Below are 20,141 nucleotides of genomic sequence, written 5' to 3' on the forward strand. Positions count from 1 at the left end.
TACAAATACTACTTAAATTTCTTACATTAACAACTTATTTAACTAAATGACATACTTTATTTAGAAATTTATACACAACACACAAAATAATTCATCACCTTGTAAATCCGTCAAAATAAGGGGAAGTAATACTTGGTGTCATTCATAATAATTGAAAATCTACCCCTAACAAATAACCAATGAAAAACTTCGTATATTTAACTGCTAAAGTGAAAGGAAAATGTCAACAAAGAAGCATGGGAATTTTATATCAAAAAGATCTAAAGAATTACTAGCGAACACAGGTAAAATTAAGCACCAAAATGTATGAAATTAAAAATCAAAATGTGTGCAATAACCACATCTGCCACACGTATTTTGTACTTATCTCCCATGCCTATCAATTTTGCCCTTAAAAATACGTGTCTTGTCCTAGCGTTGAAAAGTCATCTCAGTGCCTTTAGGGCCACGGAATAATTTTTATTTTGCCTTTTGTATAAAGCAGAGTGCACGAAGTCTCTAATAATAAAAAACAACGGGCGCACATATCGACCAATCAGGATAAGTCATACTCTTAATTCTGAATACCATGTTTGCTCATAAAATGGCTGCGCCCATAAAATCTAATGGTGTATTGTAACCAATATTTCATCAGTTATCATATTCTGTGTTTTATGACTAAAGGTATATATTAGTTATAAGTGCACAGAAATATATGTAACAAACAGGTTGTATTTTACAATATTGATGTATATTTTGCATGACATATCACGTAAATGTTTTTAAAAGTCTGAAGTCTTGCATTTGCTTTTTTTTCTGACTTCAAAAAAATTTGCAGGAATGTAATATGATCCACCCAGTTACACAGTTTACATCGCCTAATGTTTGCCAATGTCTTATGTCTATTGTCCAACTGTTGACCATGTTAAATCAATTACTCACAACATTAATAATAAGAGTGGAGCTTATCAAAACTTTTTCCCAACTTAGTTTGTTTTGGCACCATCTGTTATTTACATGTAGTTCCTGCCATGCCTTAAAACGTTTCTAGGTGTACTGATTTGGTTAAAATGTCTCGAAAAGCAATTTGCAAAAAAACTTGCTTTTAGGCCTGGTTCAACATGAAACTTCAATCATTATGTTGAGCCTGCAAAACATCTACTGGGAATTCTTGTTCTATTTTTCTTTCATAAAAAATGCAAAATAATATGAGACAAATAATATGAGGCAGGCATAACCTGTGAATGGGGACGAGGTCTGTATGTATTATTTTTTTAATTCAAACCTGTTGATAAAAGAAACGGAAATACAGTACCGTTCCCGATTTTGGTTCTGTTGTTAGGGATTTAGCTGTTAGGTTCTTTAAGTTATGACGTCATATTCAATGTAAACAATTTCAAAAGAAACGCTTTCATCAGGCCACGTTTTTTTCATATCAAACAATTATTAAAAATGAATTTTTATTAAGTTCCAATATTATATTTTACTAGACTGATAAATATATATCTTATTCAAAGTCTCATGCAAACAAGACCGGAAAAGTAAGTTGATTTCTGCACGAATTAATGCAGGGAAAACCAGAACAGGAAGTAGATCTGAAAAAAATAGTTAATGATTTTGAGGTTATTACAAAATGTAGTAGAATGAAAAACTCGGGAAATTTTCCTGATTTTTTTTTTTTTTTTTTTTTTTTTATTGATTTTTCTACCATAATTGGGGACTTCATCCCCATACTACACCTGATGTCAGCGGTTTTTGGTAAATTTCTGTTTTCTTCAAGCATGTTAAGGTTTAAAAAACAACAACATGTGTTTCCAATAACATGCAGAAAAAAGAAAGAATAGGCAAATAATTTTATTTTAAAAAAATGGTTTTGTCTAGTTGAAACTGACAGCTACAAATGTACATGCATGTATCAGTGTTCCAGCTAGGCCGTTTTCAGAGGGCGCGGCGCCCGCCCTTTTCCGAGTGGCGCCCTGTGCCCTTTTTACAGTTTCCAGGGCGCCCTGCCTTTTTTGAAGATCGATTGCATATTAATTTGCGTATTGATATGATACGCTAATTACTAAATTTTACCTGGGGAAAAGATTATGACTTTGTTTACCACCCCAAGCTAATCAATGGTTACAACTGGTGTCATAATCTGTTGTTATAGGTAATCCGTTTATCGGATGGGTCATTAATGATCATCAACATTAATTCGTTCAAATAGAATCGGTCAGTCGGCAATTATCTTTGAAGAAATGTGCATACAACAACTTGGGCACAATTTGCGATGTTTACCGTAGTTTCATGGAAGAAACGTAATGACAGAAAGTTGGAAAACCATTATAAACTCGTTGAAGACATTGTTTTACTTGTTTTCTGTAAAATAAACAGAAAATTCAGACGTATTTGTCATTGACTGCCTTCATTTTTGATACGAAAATAACAAAATCGGCGGCCATATTGTGATCATATTTACATCATATTTACGTACTGTTTATAATCCTCCAAAGAAGGAGCACACCCGAATAAAGAAAGATAACTCAATCTGATTTTTTTCCTAGCATTGAGTAACCCATTTACATATTCTAAAATGTGTCTCCATACTTCTTGCTTAAGAATATATATGTTTAGGTATTTATTTTGAGTTATGGGAAAAGTTAAATAATAGGGTCTTAGTAGCAGTGTTGGTATGGTGCCTTGGTCATCTTTTTCTGTATTCTTAATTTTTGATACTATTTTTCACTGTTGCTGTAAGATTTGAAATATTCAAATTTTAAATATAAGTTTATTATTTATTAAATGTTTAACTAACATATTCATTTATTCTTGTAAGAATAAGAAACACAGTTTTTACTATTTATTTATGAAAGCGCTAATGTAACGTTGCGCTCTTTTGAACAACACATTTTCCCGTTTCTGTTTTATGACGTTACGCCTTTGACGTGCGCTTCGTCGTCTAGACTTTATTTTGATAACATACGGATGCACATTGTTTTATTAGACAGATTAAAGTTGGTAAGAAACTTTTTATGTATACTATCTTTTTATTATATCAAAACTTATTTAAAGAGAGAAAACATTGTATACTATTTATTAGAAATATGCGTAACTTTTAATTATTATTTTTAAACGTAATTTAACTTACGAGAGAAATTATGATACATGAATGAAATGGTTTTTATTGTTTGTTTAGTTTAATGTGAATACTTAAACATGTACATCTTATTATAATTTATGTATTTTTACTTATGTAAAATTATTCTTTATTTGTAGAGAATCGATTATTAGCGACCATATGATTTTTATAAAAGAATAAAAGATAGATACATGGTGCAACTTAACTCGCATACTCATTTCTTCGCCCTAAGTTAAACTTTATGTGATTCGTACAGTTGCTTTATATCCTAAAATTGTGAATTTACTGAGCACAGCTGTTTTGTGCTGTATTGCCACCAAGCACAGCAGGGGTAGAAAGGTGAAACTGGTAAAATGTGGTAGACCATAGAAACAGTATGAAAAAGATCTCCTTTCAAAACATACTGCATATAAAGTTCAACTGTGCCAAGCAATGATAAAAAAACTTCTGTGACAAGCTGCTTGACAAGTTTTTCAGCCTTAAAAGTAGAAAGATAGAGTTCTATATGGGCTAAAGATGTTGTTCTTGTAAAACCTGTGATTCAACGAATAAACACAAATGTTTGATTAACATCTTTTATTAAAATATGCCCTTTTCATATTACCATATCGCGCGTTAAATGCCCTTTTTCAGGATTGGCACCCTGCCCTTTTGAAAACCTAGCTGGAACACTGTGTATGTAAAGAGTTCCTGAAATAAAATTTGCCTCAATCAGAATTTTGACTGACAATTTGTCTATTTATATTGTAACTTTCACTCACTTATATTGGACATTTTAAATGACATTGTACAACATAAATCAGACATTTCAAACTTGTCAGTGAAAATTCTTTGCACTTTTCAAAATTTCTGCAGCTAGTGAGATCTATATAAATTATATATATTTTTTTAACATATTGTAATTAATCCATTCCATCAATCAATTCATCTTTACTATTATAAAAGTTTAATATACAGGACCTCCAATTCATCATGGAATGGTGTGATAAAAATTATTTCTAGACTCAGTATATCAGTCTATTTTGGCCTATAGAGATAAAATTGAGAATGGAAATGGGGAATGTGCCAAAGAGACAACAACCCGACCATAGAAAAAAAACAACAGCAGAAGGTCACCAACAGGTCTTCAATGTAGCGAGAAATTCCCGCATCCGGAGGCGTCCTTCAACTGGCCCCTAAACAAATATATACTAGTTCAGTGATAATGAACGCCATACTAATTTCCAAATTGTACACAAGAAACTAAAATTAAAATAATACAAGACTAACAAAGGCCAGAGGCTCCTGACTTGGGACAGGCGCAAAAATGCGGCAGGGTTAAACATGTTTGTGAGATCTCAACCCTCCCCCTATACCTCTAGCCAATGTAGAAAAGTAAACGCATAACAATACGCACATTAAAATTCAGAACACACATGTATCAAAAGACATGAACAAATATAATAAACTATTGTTCCTTTCAGGTATTGACATTTGGTATTTTGCGCGTTATATTGGGAACAAGATAAAGCCGATTTAAGATGAACGATTCAGGAAGTACTGTGGACAGACAGGAAGAACAGCTAAGTCAGATTCCTGACGAAATTAAAGATAAATGGGAGAGGTATTTCACTTTTATTAAATAATGATTTTCAGTGTTTGCCACAAGATATTTGGAGAGAGTGCGCAATCCTGTACCATTTCATAATATTAATACGGTTTCTGTTAGTTACAAGTACATTAAACTGGGGGGGGGGGGGGGGGGGGGCACGTCCTTTAAAACAAGGAGATAGCATGTGCCGCTGGAATAGGTCACCTTTTCCAACTTTGAAATATGTGAATAGGTTGGGGAAATTATCAGAAATATATGATAAGGTCAATAAAGTTCCATCAACTTCTTTATCTGTCATCTTTCTTGGTTTTCCCAGCTGTTTTTATCAACCAATTTTCTCTCTTTTGACTCTTTGTATTCTACTCTTACATTACATACCACATGATAAAATAGTAACAAGTGTTTATACTGCATAGTGATAAATTGTTCGAAAAAATACTGTATATATATCATAATCAAAACAAAATACCTGGCTGTCAAAGATTTTAGAAAGAAATTATAAACAAAAACCTCTCTTACCAGATAATATTTTATTCTATACCTGATTTGAGGTTATAATTTGACTTCATGTTACTTTTACAGAGAACAGATGAAGTTGAAGAAACAAATGGTTTTAACAGACTCTAGTGATATAACCAAGATAATATCCTGTTGCCATGGAAAAACTTCAGATAATTTCTTGATAGGTGGTGTTGACATTTCCTTTGTCAAGGGAGATAATGTGAATGCATGTGCTGCACTAATTGTACTCAATTTTCCACAACTAGAGGTACATGTCACTCACTGATATAAGTTTTAAGAAATTCATAAATACTTTTTTTTCTAAATTGAATTAATGTAATTATATTTTAAAGTATATACAATGTAGTTACATTCTAACAGTTACTGGCTACATGTGAAAGCTTAAGGTAGGCATGTAAAACAAAAAAATACAATTGCTTCTATACCAATCAAGTCTGATCTATACTTTGTTTGTCCATTTATTTAACCATTCATTGTAATTACATGTATAGTATGATTGATGCAGTTATATATTACTGAGATTTTAATTTATTTACTTAGGTTGTGTATGAAGATTGTCAGATGATCAAATTAACAGCACCATATATCCCAGGGTTCCTTGCCTTCAGAGAAGCATATCTACTTGAAGAAATGTACAACAAACTGAAGAAAACACAACCACAATATGTACCTCAGGTAATATCATTTTTATACGAATGCAAAAAAAAATTTGGGATTGTATAATGGTATGATGTCATCGTCGTCTGCGTCATCGTTGTCTGCGTCGTCCGAAAACACATTGGTTTCCGGACAATACCTTCAGTTTAAGTTAATAGATCTTTATGAAATGTTTTCATAAGGTTCAATACTACGAAAGAAAGGTTGGGATCAGTTTTGGGGATGATGGTCCCAATCGTTTAGGAAATAGGGGCCCAAAAGGGGCCCAAAACAAGCATTTTTATAGTTTCTGGATAATTACTTGTGTATAAGTATTCCAATTACTCTGAAATTGTACCACAATGTTTTAAACCACAAGTAGAAGGTTTGGATTCATTTTAGGGGTTATTGGACCAAAGTTTAGGAATTAAGGGCCAAAAATTGGCCAGAAACAAGCATTTTTCTAGTTTCAAGACAATAACTTGTGTGTAATTGTATGGATCTCTCTGAAATTGTACCACAATGTTCTATATAACAAAGGGGAGGCTAGGATTAAGTTTTATTTTAATTGCCCAAAATATGTAGGAATTAGGGGCCAAAAAAGGGCCAAAAAGAAGCATGTTTCCAGTTTCCAGACAATAACTTTTGTTTAAGAGTATGAATCTCTCTGAAAATGTACTACAAGGTTCCATACTAAGAAGGAAAGGATGGGAATGAGTTTAAGGGTTATTGCTTCAAGGGGGGTTTTCAATAAGTTTGGTGGGGGGGGGGGATTTTTTGTTTACAATTTTGTTAAGCCCCAGTCCCACTAGACCACGATCGCACCACGCTCACCGCGATCTAAAATAAATTTAGTTAGAGAAATTTACGAAATAAATTTAGATCGTGGTGAGGTCGCGGTATGAGTGGCATGAAAATGTAAATTTTCGTTGCTTTCATGATGCTACTACGTCCTCTCTATGCTTCTACAAAGATCCCGCTACGATTATGCCACGTTCTTCCCGCGCTTATTCTGCGACCTCACTACGCTTATCAAGATCTTTCTACGCTCTTCACGTTCTCCCTACGACCATACCACAAGTTATCTGATTGCAACACGATCTTACTGCGATTATAACACGTTCTTACCACGATTATACTACGTTCATAGCGCGATCTTACGTTCTCAGCAATAACGTTAACATCGTGTTCCATATCAATACAGTTCAATTCCTTCTATTTCTGATTAAATCGTAAATTTCTCTGAAAAATACAGTCATGCCACCAAAATCTACCAGAACACGTGGGCATGGTGGTAGGAGTTGATGTAGAGGCAGAGGGAGCAAAGTAACGAATCCTGATCAAGCAGAGATGTCGGACCGACCAATCCAACCTAAATTACAACCTATTGCTGGTCCATGAAGCTCAATGACGATATTTTAGTGAACGATAGCAAAGATGACATAGATGTATCAATATATATAGGAAGATGTGATATTAGTGCCAATGAGACAACTCTCCATCCAAGTAACAATTTATAAAAGTAAACCATTATAGGCCAAGGTACGGCCTTCAACACAGAGCCTTGGCTCACATCAATCAGCACGCTATAAAAGACCCACAATATTACTAGTGTTGAACCATTTAAACAGGAAAACAAACGGTCTAATCTATATAAAAACGAGAAGCATGGTTGAGCCGTTAGAGCAAATGGATAATTACATTCAAACAAACAAAATCTAGGGAGCTTTTTGTATATTTTATGTGAAAATGACAATGAGAATGATGGTCGTAGTGTGAATGTAGTCAGGTCGTAAGAAGAGCGTGATGAGGACGGCAAGGGCATGCTAGAATCGTACTATGGTCATGAACAGCGTGGTATAGTCGTAGTGGAAGCGTAGTTGGGTCGCAGTGAGGACGTGATGGTCGTAGTGAGGTCGTAATAACGTCGCTGTGCGATCGTAGCGCAGTCTCTCCGAATAGAATCACGCTTTCGCTACGCTCTCGCTACGATTGTACAGTGACCTTTGCGATCTTACTACGATCTTAGTGCGCTCTCACTACGATTCTACTACGATCTGATTTTGCCACGACTGCACCACGATTGTTTTGAACATGTTCAAAGTTGGCCACGCTCTTCACGATCTTGAAGACCTCACCACGACCGTGATACGACCTTACTGCGATCTACATGATCGCACTACGATCATCAATATTTGCATTTTTTTCACAGATCGTAGTGCGATCGTGGCCTCGTGGGACTGGGGTATTAAGGGATTTCTTTTTTTTTTCAAAATTTTTCAAATTTTGAAAAGTTTCAAGAAGATCTCTTCAATAGCACAGTATTGTGCAATAGATTTGTTAGATCTTTGATCAGATTTATTTTGTGACAAAAACCTATATGATGTCAAAAATTTGATCACAATCCAAATTCAGACAGTATCAAGCTTGAATATTGTGACCAAATTTGCCCCAACTGTTCATGGATCGACCACTGCGGTCGTACAAAGCTGCACCCTGCAGAGCACCTGGTTATATTTGATATTTAAAATGGAACCTTAATGAAAAAACAATATGTAAATTTCAGTACTTTTATAAAGTATATAATACAATGTAATGCTATACTGAAACATGTTTTACTTCAAAAACTGATTTTAAATTGCATGAAACAGTTATTTTGTCTTTTTTAATTGATTGGTTGTAGGAAAAATAAAGTATCCAATGCTTATGGTTTCTTTTTTATAGGTATATTTTAGCAGTGAAGGAGTGAATGTAATTAGATTTTGAATAATCTTTGATTCAAATTACTGAACATTTAAAGTGTAGTATTAGAATTCAGTGTTCTCCTCAGAAATTTCTTATATCATCCTGGCAAACAGGGAATTGTGAAATACCATCTTCATGATCTTGTTTCTACATATTTAGCATCACATTCATAACACTATCTATAAGAAGCTCATTCAGATAGCATCATATTCTAGCAATATAGCATCAAATTACCATGATACTATAAGGCCCTAGAACACTGTGACTAAGATACTAGACAGAAATAACCCAAAGTTTATATGAGAAGTTTCAAGTGTTGTTTTTATAAACATTAAAAGATACAATTACAAAATTGAACATTTTAAAATATAATTTACCTTCTTCCCAGGTTATAATGGTAGATGGAAATGGAATTCTACATCCTCGAGGTAAGTATGTCTAATTGTTTTGACAATTTGTCTTACAACCAAGCCTCAAGTTTAGGCAAAGTAAATTTTCTTGTGATGTAAAAAATAATATAATTTTTTATGTTCAACAGATAATATTCCCAGGATGGAAGATATGTAAAATTAGGACAAACAATTGATGTTCGGTTTAAGTTATTTGTTGATTAAACAGAATTTCTGTATACTTTAATGTTTCAGAGTATTTGGATATGAAGATTTCAATTTGTCTAAATATTAATTATTTCTGAATTAACTGTGTCTTTGTTGTAGGGTTTGGCTTAGCATGTCATCTAGGTGTTTTGTTAGACACTCCATGTATTGGTGTTGCCAAGAATCTTTTCCAAGTGGATGGAATAGAAAATGATGATGATCACCAGTTAAAGATTAAGCAGTTATCTAAAGGAGGAGATACATTTAAATTGGTGGGAACTAGTTGTAAAGTCTTAGGAAAGGTAAATAAGAATCAGTAACAAACATAGGACTAATTGTGTCTAGTCTTAGGAGAGGTACAAATAATAAGAATCAGTAACAAACATAGGACTAATTGTGTCTAGTCTTAGGAGAGGTACAAATAATAAAAATCAGTAACAAACATAGGACTAATTGTGTCTATAGTCTTAGGAGAGGTACAAATAATAAAAATCAGTAACAAACATAGGACTAATTGTGTCTAGTCTAAGGAGAGGTACAAATAATAAAAATCAGTAACAAACATAGGACTAATTGTGTCTAGTCTTAGGAGAGGTACAAATAATAAAAATCAGTAACAAACATAGGACTAATTGTGTCTAGTCTTAGGAGAGGTACAAATAATAAGAATCAGTAACAAACATAGGACTAATTGTGTCTAGTCTTAGGAGAGGTACAAATAATAAGAATCAGTAACAAACATAGGACTAATTGTGTCTAGTCTTAGGAGAGGTACAAATAATAAAAATCAGTAACAAACATAGGACTAATTGTGTCTAGTCTTAGGAGAGGTACAAATAATAAAATTCAGTAACAAACATAGGACTAATTGTGTCTATAGTCTTAGGAGAGGTACAAATAATAAGAATCAGTAACAAACATAGGATTAATTGTGTCTAGTCTTAGGAGAGGTACAAATAATAAAAATCAGTAACAAACATAGGACTAATTGTGTCTAGTCTTAGGAGAGGTACAAATAATAAAAATCAGTAACAAACATAGGACTAATTGTGTCTAGTCTTAGGAGAGGTACAAATAATAAAAATCAGTAACAAACATAGGACTAATTGTGTCTAGTCTTAGGACAGGTACAAATAATAAAAATCAGTAACAAACATAGGACTAATTGTGTCTAGTCTTAGGAGAGGTACAAATAATAAAAATCAGTAACAAACATAGGACTAATTGTTTCTAGTCTTAGGAGAGGTACAAATAATAAAAATCAGTAACAAACATAGGACTAATTGTGTCTAGTCTTAGGAGAGGTACAAATAATAAGAATCAGTAACAAACATAGGACTAATTGTGTCTAGTCTTAGGAGAGGTACAAATAATAAAAATCAGTAACAAACATAGGACTAATTGTGTCTAGTCTTAGGAGAGGTACAAATAATAAGAATCAGTAACAAACATAAATAATACAATGAGTTTTCATAACAATTTCTTTTAGAACTGCTATTCAAAATGACCAATTTTAACCAGCTAGTACCAGTAGTTGAACAGTTTTATAAGGAAGAACACAAATGGCAAAATCGATTTTTCTTCTATAAAAATACTTCTGCTATGTAAGAAAATCTTGAAAATAATTGTGAAGTCATTTTGAAAGCCTAATAGGCTACATACTGAAAAATAATTTTGAAAATATCCACCATCGTCCAAATAACATGTTTGTAATCACCTATAGATCACCATGTGGCTTTCAACAATAAACAAAATCTATTATGTATAGTCAACTATGAAAGGTCTAACTATGACAGAATGTGGAACAATTCAAGTAAGAAAACTGATTGTTTGATTTATAACAAAACCATTTACCAAATTACAGACCTGATTAGACACATACAGAATGTAGTGAGGTGAAATATTTTTGAGATGGATTTACAGTATTCTTATACTGTGAAAGTACTTTTATTCGTGGGGTACCAATTTTTGTGGTTTTCGTGGATGACTTTATCCACGAATTTAATTGTCTAACGAAATAAAACAACCTTGGTCTAAATCAAGACATGGAAAGATCCCCATGAAGGTTTGACTATACTGTAATGATCTAGAGAATATATTGAATAACGCAAAATCTGAGAATATTATACTAGTAGTCACAGGATTATACCATTTAATCTTTAATAACCTAAACTGTACAACTTTTGATCTTTTGATTCTCTTAAAAAATATTTTTGATCGATGAATTTCATGAAAGTCAGATTTCCTGTATTGATATGCTAGTATGATAAAGTGTTCATTTTATACCCTTATAGTTGTCGTACATATGGGAAATAATAATTTCATGCTGGACTTGATTTTACAATTGAAGATACGTTTTTGTATAGCATTTGTTTATGTTACTGTTTTCTTTATGTGATATGTGTATGGCCTAACTAACATATTTGATGGTCTTTAATATGTTGATCACTTTATCTTAGGTTAATTAGTGTTGTCACAACGATTTATATGGTCAATGTTTACTTTGCAATTTCCTTCAATCCAGACTAATTGTAACCTTATTTCTAAAGGCTTCAGTATTTCAATTTTTTTTCTTCTATAAAACTTAAATCCACGAATTTAAATACCCACGAACATGTAAATATTGCTGAAACCACGAAAATTGATACCCACGAATTAGCGTACTTTCAAAGTAAGTGACAGATAATGTATTTAAAATACAAGGTAAGAACCAGCTGTAAAAATCAGCAGTTGAGCACAAAAACCAAATAAAATATAAACAAGACACAAGGTACAAATTTTAATTAATTTATGACTTCTCTTATGAGTCAAATTTACATTAAGCTGATTAATGATGATTTAATAACATACCTCTTTTTCAATCCAGGCCCTAAGGAGTTGTGATTCTGCACCTAACCCAATTTACATATCAACTGGTCACAAGATTACACTTGATTCAGCTATAGAGCTAGTATACAAATGTTGTCAACACCGGATACCAGAGCCAACTAGACAGGTATTATAACTCAAATACTCTTTTTATGACCTATAGACAAATTGATTCAGATATATCGGTACATCACAGACATGATTAATTTTTTGATAAATAAAAAAACAATGATTCTTTACATAAAGCAAATCGATGGTGTGCTGTTTGTGTTGGTGGAGATGGTGGCGTCAACAATGTTTTAGTTTGTGATTAGGTCTAATTTATGGTGAACCACTAGTGGTAGGTCAAAGATATTTGGTATGCAGTTGTATCAGTATCGGCACATCTTATTACCATGGAGATTATTTGGCCACGCCCTTTCTGTCATGGTCTATTGACTTTGAAATTTTTGCTTAGTTTTCATGTTTTAGTTTGTGATTAAGTCAGTTTATGGAGAACCACTAGTGGTAGGTCAATGATATTTGGTATGCAGTTGTATTAGCATTGGCACATCTCATTACCATGTAGATAATTTAGCCCTGCCCCCTCAGTTATGGTCTATTGACTTTGAAATTTTTATTATTTTTCATGTATTAGTTTGTGATTAGGTAACCATGGAGATTATTTGGCCCCAACCCCTCAGTTATGGTTTATTGACTTTGAAACTTTTGCTTATTTTACATGTATTAGTTTATGGAAAGGTTTGTTGAAAGGGAACTACTTATGATAAGTCCATGTTATTTAGTATGCAGTTGTATTAGCATCTGCACATCTCATTTCCATGGAGATTTTTTTACCATGTACCTTCAGTCATGGTTCATTGACTTTGAATATTTGCAAAACTTTACATGTTTTAGTGTTGCTATTTTAATTTCAACATTTGCATTAATTGAAATTACAAAAAAAGCATACATATCTATGTGATAAAGGTTTATTTTAAAAAAAGAAAGGGGTTATTAAATTAATAGTACCTTTTCCATAAGGCTTATTAAGGGGGCTCTATGGTATAGTTTTTTTATGCCCCACCTACGATAGTAGAGGGGCATTATGTTTTCTGGTCTGTGCGTCTGTTCGTCCGTCCGTTCGTTCGTTCGTTCGTCCGTCCCGCTCCAGGTTAAAGTTTTTGGTCAAGGTAGTTTTTGATGAAGTTGAAGTCCAATCGACTTCAAACTTAGTACACATGTTCCCTATGATATGATCTTTCTAATTTTAATGCCAAATTAGAGTTTTTACCCCAATTTCACGGTCCACTGAACATGGAAAATGATAGTGCGAGTGGGGCATTCGTGTACTGAGGACACATTCTTGTTTTAAATATAGGATTTGGCTATTTTTTTTTACTATAAATGAACTCTATCATATTCTTAATAGAAAAATAAAATAAAATATGGGGTAATCATTCATTTAAGCTCACAATTTGCCTTCCAAAGATGCATGCATTTTTGTTAAGGTACTTTTTTTCTGTTGATCTAATAGGAGAAATAGAGGTAATATCGAAATAAAAAATAGAATGGTATTACAGTAATCGCTTAAATGTTACAATTGTTTAGTTTATGTACAGCTTATGTGAAAAAAATAATAAAAAGTATGTCACTGATGAGTTTCAATTTTAATGCAAAAATATGGCATTTTTGCACCAAAGGGAGATCGTTTGGAGCTTTTTCAATAATATAAACATTTTAACAGTCATCTGGGGCCAAAATTAATCGATCTTTTTCGTTGATTGCTGTACAATATCATTAGGTGTAAGAAATAAAATTTGTAATAAAAAAAAAAATGTATTAAATTTTTGCTGAAATGTTTGTACCCTCCATCCTCCTTAAGCATGTCTACAATACCATACTAATTTTTATCAATAATTTGAAAGAAAAAAAAGCAAAAGCTGAACAGTGACCTTTAATTTTCAATCAATCACCATGTCTTTTCTAAACCTAGAACACTTCAAATTAACTTTAAAAAGTAATGAAGAATTAGATTCCTACAAAGTTTCATGTGTATCCTTTCCAATTCTTGACAAGAACCAACAACATCTGGAAAAATTGAATTGTAGATTTGTATGGACAAATTCATTTACCTTGTAAAGTTCCAGATTTACAATGAAGTGAAGATTAGAAAATTGCAAAAAGGAAAATTCATTTATTTTTTGTCGAGCCTGCAACTTTTGTTGCAGAAAGCTCGACATAGGGATAGTGATCCGGCGGCGGCGGCGTTAGCTCACTTCTTAAAAGCTTTATATTTTGAAAGGTGGAAGACCTGGATGCTTCATACTTTGTATATAGATGCTTCATGTTACGAAGTTTCCGTCAGTCACATGTCCAATGTCCTTGACCTCATTTTCATGGTTCAGTGACCACTTGAAAAAAAAGTTCAAATTTTTTGTAATGTTGAATTCTCTCTTATTATAAGTAATAGGATAACTATATTTGATATGTGCGTACCTTGCAAGGTCCTCGTGTCTGTCAGACAGTTTTCACTTGACCTCGACCTCATTTCATGGATCAGTGAACAAGGTTGAGTTTTGGTGGTCAAGTCCATATCTCAGATACTATAAGCAATAGGGCTAGTATATTCGGTGTATGGAAGGACTGTAAGGTGTACATGTCCAACTGGCAGGTGTCATCTGACCTTGACCTGATTTTCATGGTTCAGTGGTTATAGTTAAATTTTTGTGTTTTGGTCTGTTTTTCTCATACCATATGCAATAGGTCTACTATATTTGTTGTATGGAATGATTGTTAAGTGTACATGTCTAGCGGGCAGATGTCATGTGACCTTGACCTCATTTTCATGGTTCAGTGGTCAAAGTTAAGTTTTTGAGTTTTGGTCTTTTTATCTAATGCTATATGCCATAGGTCAACTATATTTGGTGTATGGAAATATTTTATGATCTTTATGTCAGTCGAGCAGGTTTTATTTAACCGTGACCTCATTTTCACGGTTCATTGCACAGTGTTAAGTTTTTGTGTTTTGGTCTATTTTTCTTAAACTATAAGTAATGTGTCAACTATATATGTTGTATAGAAGCATTGTTAGCTGTACCTGTCTGCCTGGCATGGTTCATCTGACCTGGACCTCTTTTTCAAGGTTCATTGGTCTTTGTTTAGTTATTAGTCTTTGTTATGTGACAGTTGTAATAAAGCTTAGCTTTATACTTAGGACTATCAACATAATATCAATGATTAGTATAGAAGGCAAGACATTTCAGCGTGTGCACTCTTGTTAATTATACTTTTAATATTTTCATAGAAAAACAATGGATATGGGGTATCCATCCATAACAAATATCAGTACAAGCACAGGCAAACAAAACACATAAAAAGCAGTGAAACAGCACTTGTATTGCTGTTGTTCATCTCTTATTCACAGTGAGTCCTTCTACACAGAGCCAAACACTCTCATCTTTGTTTTGTTTTTTAGGCCGATATAAAGAGTAGAGAATATTTAAGAGTTAATTTTGGAAGTGAACATGAAGAACAAAAGAATAAAGGAAAGAAGAAACAAAAGACAAAAACCACAAAGCAAAGTAACACTGACTGTAACCCTGTTGATAATATAGAAGAATTGTTTGAAGATACTTGTTGCTTGTTTGATGGAGAGAATACATGGGGGGGGGCTAGAGGGGGTCTCATCCCGATTTCCCGGTTTTAATATCAGAAAATCCCGAAATCCCGGACATATTTTGTTAAAAATCCCGATCCCGATAAATTTGTTCCAAAATTTAAAAGTTTAAAGTTTCAATGCTTACGATTTAAACGTCTCGGATATGATTGATGTTCAAAGTCTTTCAGCAGTAACCAATCCGAATATGTATTATCAATATTACTGTGGCGTCAAGCTGCATATAAGCATTTTTGTTCACATAAATCTTCAGTAGCCAGTCAGAAAATTGGCCAAATTCCAGTTCAAGTCAATACAAGAATTTGGCTTGATAAGAAACTGGATGCACACGTTTAGGGGAAAAAAAGGTGGGTAAGGTTTTGTATATATACAACTTTTATAAAAAATCAAACGATATTTTCAAGTTGATTGAATGAATACTTATTAGTACTATAACAGAGAGAGATAATTTTCTACATGCACCTATCAAATTTGATCTTTCAGTTTGAAGGAATGTTTTCTCGTGATCCCATTGATGCTGTGTATAAATGGAAAAGTTTATTACTTTTCCCTTGTCATCTTTGTATTGCCGTCCTATCTTTGTATTAACATTTCTCCCCATCCCTTTTTCACAGGCCGATTCATTAATTCCCAAATAATTGATAACACATTATTTAAATTTGTTTAAGTCAGTGACCGAAGCTTTTACTTTCCTTTAGCACAATGTTTGTTTTTTCCTTAAGGAAAGGCAAAGAATGTTCGTCTTTGTGGAACAACAAAAGGGTTCTAATTGATATAACTTGAGAATCTTCTGCAAAATGCATCGTCTGCTACAGGAAGTTTATATATGTAATTAAATCAAAATCGTTTAGTAAACGGTATAATTAAAGACCTGATCCGAGCTCAAAGCTTATCTCTAAACTTACTGTTACATGTACTCTTATTGATTTGATTGATTGTTGGTTGCTTAACGTCCAGTGGCAAATACTTCATGCATATTCAGGACGAGAACAAGTTCACAATAAATACAATATGTAGGTCTTGTCATAATAGAGGCTCTTTCAGGGAATGATGGTCGGAGATATTTGGACTGCCACTGGAAAATGAGGGTAGATTTGATAGGGACAGAAATTTTGCCTTGCAACAGGCCTCAAAGAGTTGTTGCAAGGGTTCTTAACGTGCAAAGAGCATGGCACTCTCTTAACACGAGGAATCCGATTTAAGTCCCCATTCTGACCGACGTGACTGCGAACATGATACATCCCGCACAGCCAAACCGACGCCCAACTTCAGCAAGCGTGTTACTGCCGGTCAGGAGAAGACCAAGTCAACTCAGTCACCCTTGGGGTTTACATGTACTCTGATCTGGATCTACTCTGTTTCTAGATGCGATTCTAATTGAAGTATAATGAAAATGGCACTTTTATCTGTCCAAGGTACAGTTGTTTGTCAATCCCGTTATATTTCAACATAATAATCCCAATTTCCCGTGGCTAAAAACTTGGCTTTCCCGTATCCCAATGTTTTTCTATCCCGAATTCCCGATCTTTAAACAAGGCAATCCCGATTTCCCGTTGCTAAAATCGGCCAATCCCGGCGTCCCGAAAATGGTCTAGCCCCCCCCCATACATGAGATGTTGTGTATCCCTACCTCAAATCAGGACTTTTTTTACTTTTTTTCCAATTGCTGCTCTGTATTTTTAATATTTTAGCATGCACAAACCAATAGAATTGAATTATCCATACATGTATTTAGTTTGTTCAAACAACATTCTTGCTGAGATGGGATGTCATTTTACTAGGCAAAAAGAGTTACTTTGGCCATTAAGTGATATATAAATATGGAGAATGCATAATTATTTTTCTTATAATTACTGATGAAATCATACCATAACAAACTTCCTTGCAACTTTTCATTTACATGTTGTTTCAATTTCACAAATTAAAAAAGATAATCAGGTGTTGAATATGAAACTTCAGTAAATCTAAAGTAATTTCAGCTGAAGAAACATGACACAATCTGTTATATAGTTTCACCTGTACTATTTTAACTGTTTTCAGTTCTGCATAGGACAAATCCCAAGTCAGCTGACTTGTAAAAAAAGTATTTCTGTTAGATATCACTAAATTTTGTAGTATTATATCTTCTATAACAAGGCTGAGAGTCTGGCCATATTTTATAAAAACGTTTTGAAGGAAAGTTTCAAACAGGTTAATGGACGAAAGGGTTCTTTTTATAATTACTGTAAATTCAGAAATTATTGCGATTTTGTCATTTAAGACTTAAATGCGTTTTTAATTTTTAGATTTTGTGAAAAAATCCTGCTTAATTCATATAAAATATTTCAAAATGTGAGTTTAAATTATTGCGTTTACAACTTTGTCGCATTTTTCGCAATAATAAAAACGTCGCAATAATTTCTGAATTTACAGTATGCATGATGCATCACTACCACTTTTACTATTAAAGTGATGGTGTGTTAAGAAATGACATGAAAGATATTGGGATAATGCAAACTATACTTTAAAATGATGGTATCTGTGATATATTTTTGTTGATTTTATAAATTTCTATCATATTTTATTACCTCTCTTTAAATAATATATTTATAATATTTTTTTAGATATTTGAATAAAAAATTGATTTTTACAGATCAGTTGTTTGCTACCAATTTTTGCATTGTTTATATGCTTAAGAAAGAAATGTAGACTATCAATTAGTCAATATGTTGCTGAATTAATTGGCAAAAGCAACTTGATTCAGAAACTTAGAACTTACTCTGTAGTCTGCACTCACTTGCTGGATCCACTGACTTCTCAAAAGTCTTGAAAATTATATTGTCTTGCTTTTTTACAAAGCACACACAAGTTGGAACAAAGGCAGTAAGATCAGATTTAGATTTAAAATATATATGTCATGGTAGATTGACATTTCTTCCGCAACAGCTTACTGTTCACTGAAGCCATGCAAATCAAAAGTTCCATTTACACTGTAACACATGAAGTTTTGATTGACCAATTTTGATGGAATTAGGGCTAGAAATTTCTGAAAATTAAACAAGTGCACACTTTTTTTGTCACATTAAGGTGTTGAGATAAAGTTATTTATTTTCATCATATGTATTATGTTTAGTGATTTTTATTCCAGTTGTCCTAGCTTCAAAAGAATGATGCCCTTGAATTGAGTAGTTTTCATGATAAACAGGAAGCAAATGAAGTTTGTTTTTATCATACATTAATTAAACTGATGATATTGTAGGTTGAGACATACTAGTTAGATTGTCACCATGTTGTCACAACGGGTAAATGCATGTGCTTGATTGATTATCTTTTGACAGATAAAAACCATAGAACACCAACAAGTTGGTATAATTAAGGGCCCTGTACAGTTCATATTTCAGGGGATCTGATACACTTCACATTATATTGTCATTTATTATGATTTTGAGATAAGTTCTCTTAAAATCATTAAATGATCTTATTTATTTAGTAGCATCTACCGTTCAGTGATTTTGTGGTCGAATGCTGGTCCTCAGTGCAGGATGTGTATGGGGTTTAATCCCAGTCAGTAAAAAAATAAAATGTTATGAACAAAGACTGGTAAGCTCCATATATGCCATAGTCATAATAAATGTGTCCAGGTAATAATAATAGTGATATAAAAAAAAAAAATGTGGTATGATTACCAATGACACAACTCTCCACACGAGACCATATGACATAGAAATTAACAACCCAATGGCCTTAAACAATGAGCAAACCCCAAACCCACAGAGTCTGTTATAAAAGGGTCTGTAATGACAAATGTAAAACAATTCAAAAGAGAAAATATGTCTTTCTGCAGAATTCTACCTTGTGATCAAGATTGTTAAAAATTCAACTTTGCGTGTCAGACTTATACAAAGTAGCTATATATATAGGCATATTATCAACAGGTTTTAAAACACCATATCCATTGGAACAGCTCATATAAGGAGAAGTTGCTACTGTCCTAGATCTATCAGTAATCATCAGTACAGAATATTAATTGAAAATTGCTGAGATTTTTAATAACTCTCAGTCCAAAGGAAACCCTAAACAAATCAAGGATTTTCCGCTCAACAAAAAAGGGTAAAAAGTTCTGCATACATCACTCAACTGGGAACCTCAAACTTTATAACTTCTTATGATATGGGATATGAGTCATGACTATATATTATATATTGATTAATTCAATTGATTCAGGTTTTGCAGACAAAATTGCAGAAACTGTAATTTCATGCATTTTCTGTGTTTGAAGCTGACTTCTGCAAAAATAGTACCCAGAATGAAACTTTAAATTGTTCTATCATATCTCTTAATAGGATAATAGGGGTCGCCATAATCGAGTGGTCTAAGTAGTCCAATTACTGTATCACTAGCCAGTCAACACTTAGGTTGTGAGTTTGATTTCTGCATGTGGCA

General features: G+C 33.1%; 1 protein-coding gene across 1 annotated transcript; it reads left to right on the plus strand.

Moving 5' to 3' along the window:
• The first annotated feature begins 621 nt into the window (after positions 1-621).
• Positions 622-18,350, plus strand: LOC139484939 (endonuclease V-like). Its single transcript, XM_071268992.1, has 9 exons — positions 622-663; positions 4,567-4,706; positions 5,277-5,463; positions 5,757-5,891; positions 8,986-9,025; positions 9,314-9,495; positions 12,060-12,188; positions 15,519-15,703; positions 17,328-18,350. Exons 2-9 carry the CDS (start codon positions 4,624-4,626, stop codon positions 17,329-17,331), a joined length of 945 nt encoding a protein of 314 aa, XP_071125093.1. The 5' UTR covers positions 622-663; positions 4,567-4,623; the 3' UTR covers positions 17,332-18,350.
• The last annotated feature ends 1,791 nt before the right edge of the window (positions 18,351-20,141 follow it).

The sequence above is a fragment of the Mytilus edulis genome, chromosome 8 (assembly GCF_963676685.1).
Source record: "Mytilus edulis chromosome 8, xbMytEdul2.2, whole genome shotgun sequence".
NCBI classification, from domain to species: domain Eukaryota; kingdom Metazoa; phylum Mollusca; class Bivalvia; order Mytilida; family Mytilidae; genus Mytilus; species Mytilus edulis.

Bases quoted from the DNA above. Each gene is read 5' to 3' on its own strand.
- LOC139484939 (XM_071268992.1), top strand. From the start codon at position 4,624: ATGAACGATTCAGGAAGTACTGTGGACAGACAGGAAGAACAGCTAAGT. The intron at 5,892-8,985 runs GTAATATCATTT...CCTTCTTCCCAG, and splicing joins AACCACAATATGTACCTCAG to GTTATAATGGTAGATGGAAA. The intron at 12,189-15,518 runs GTATTATAACTC...TTTGTTTTTTAG, and splicing joins TACCAGAGCCAACTAGACAG to GCCGATATAAAGAGTAGAGA.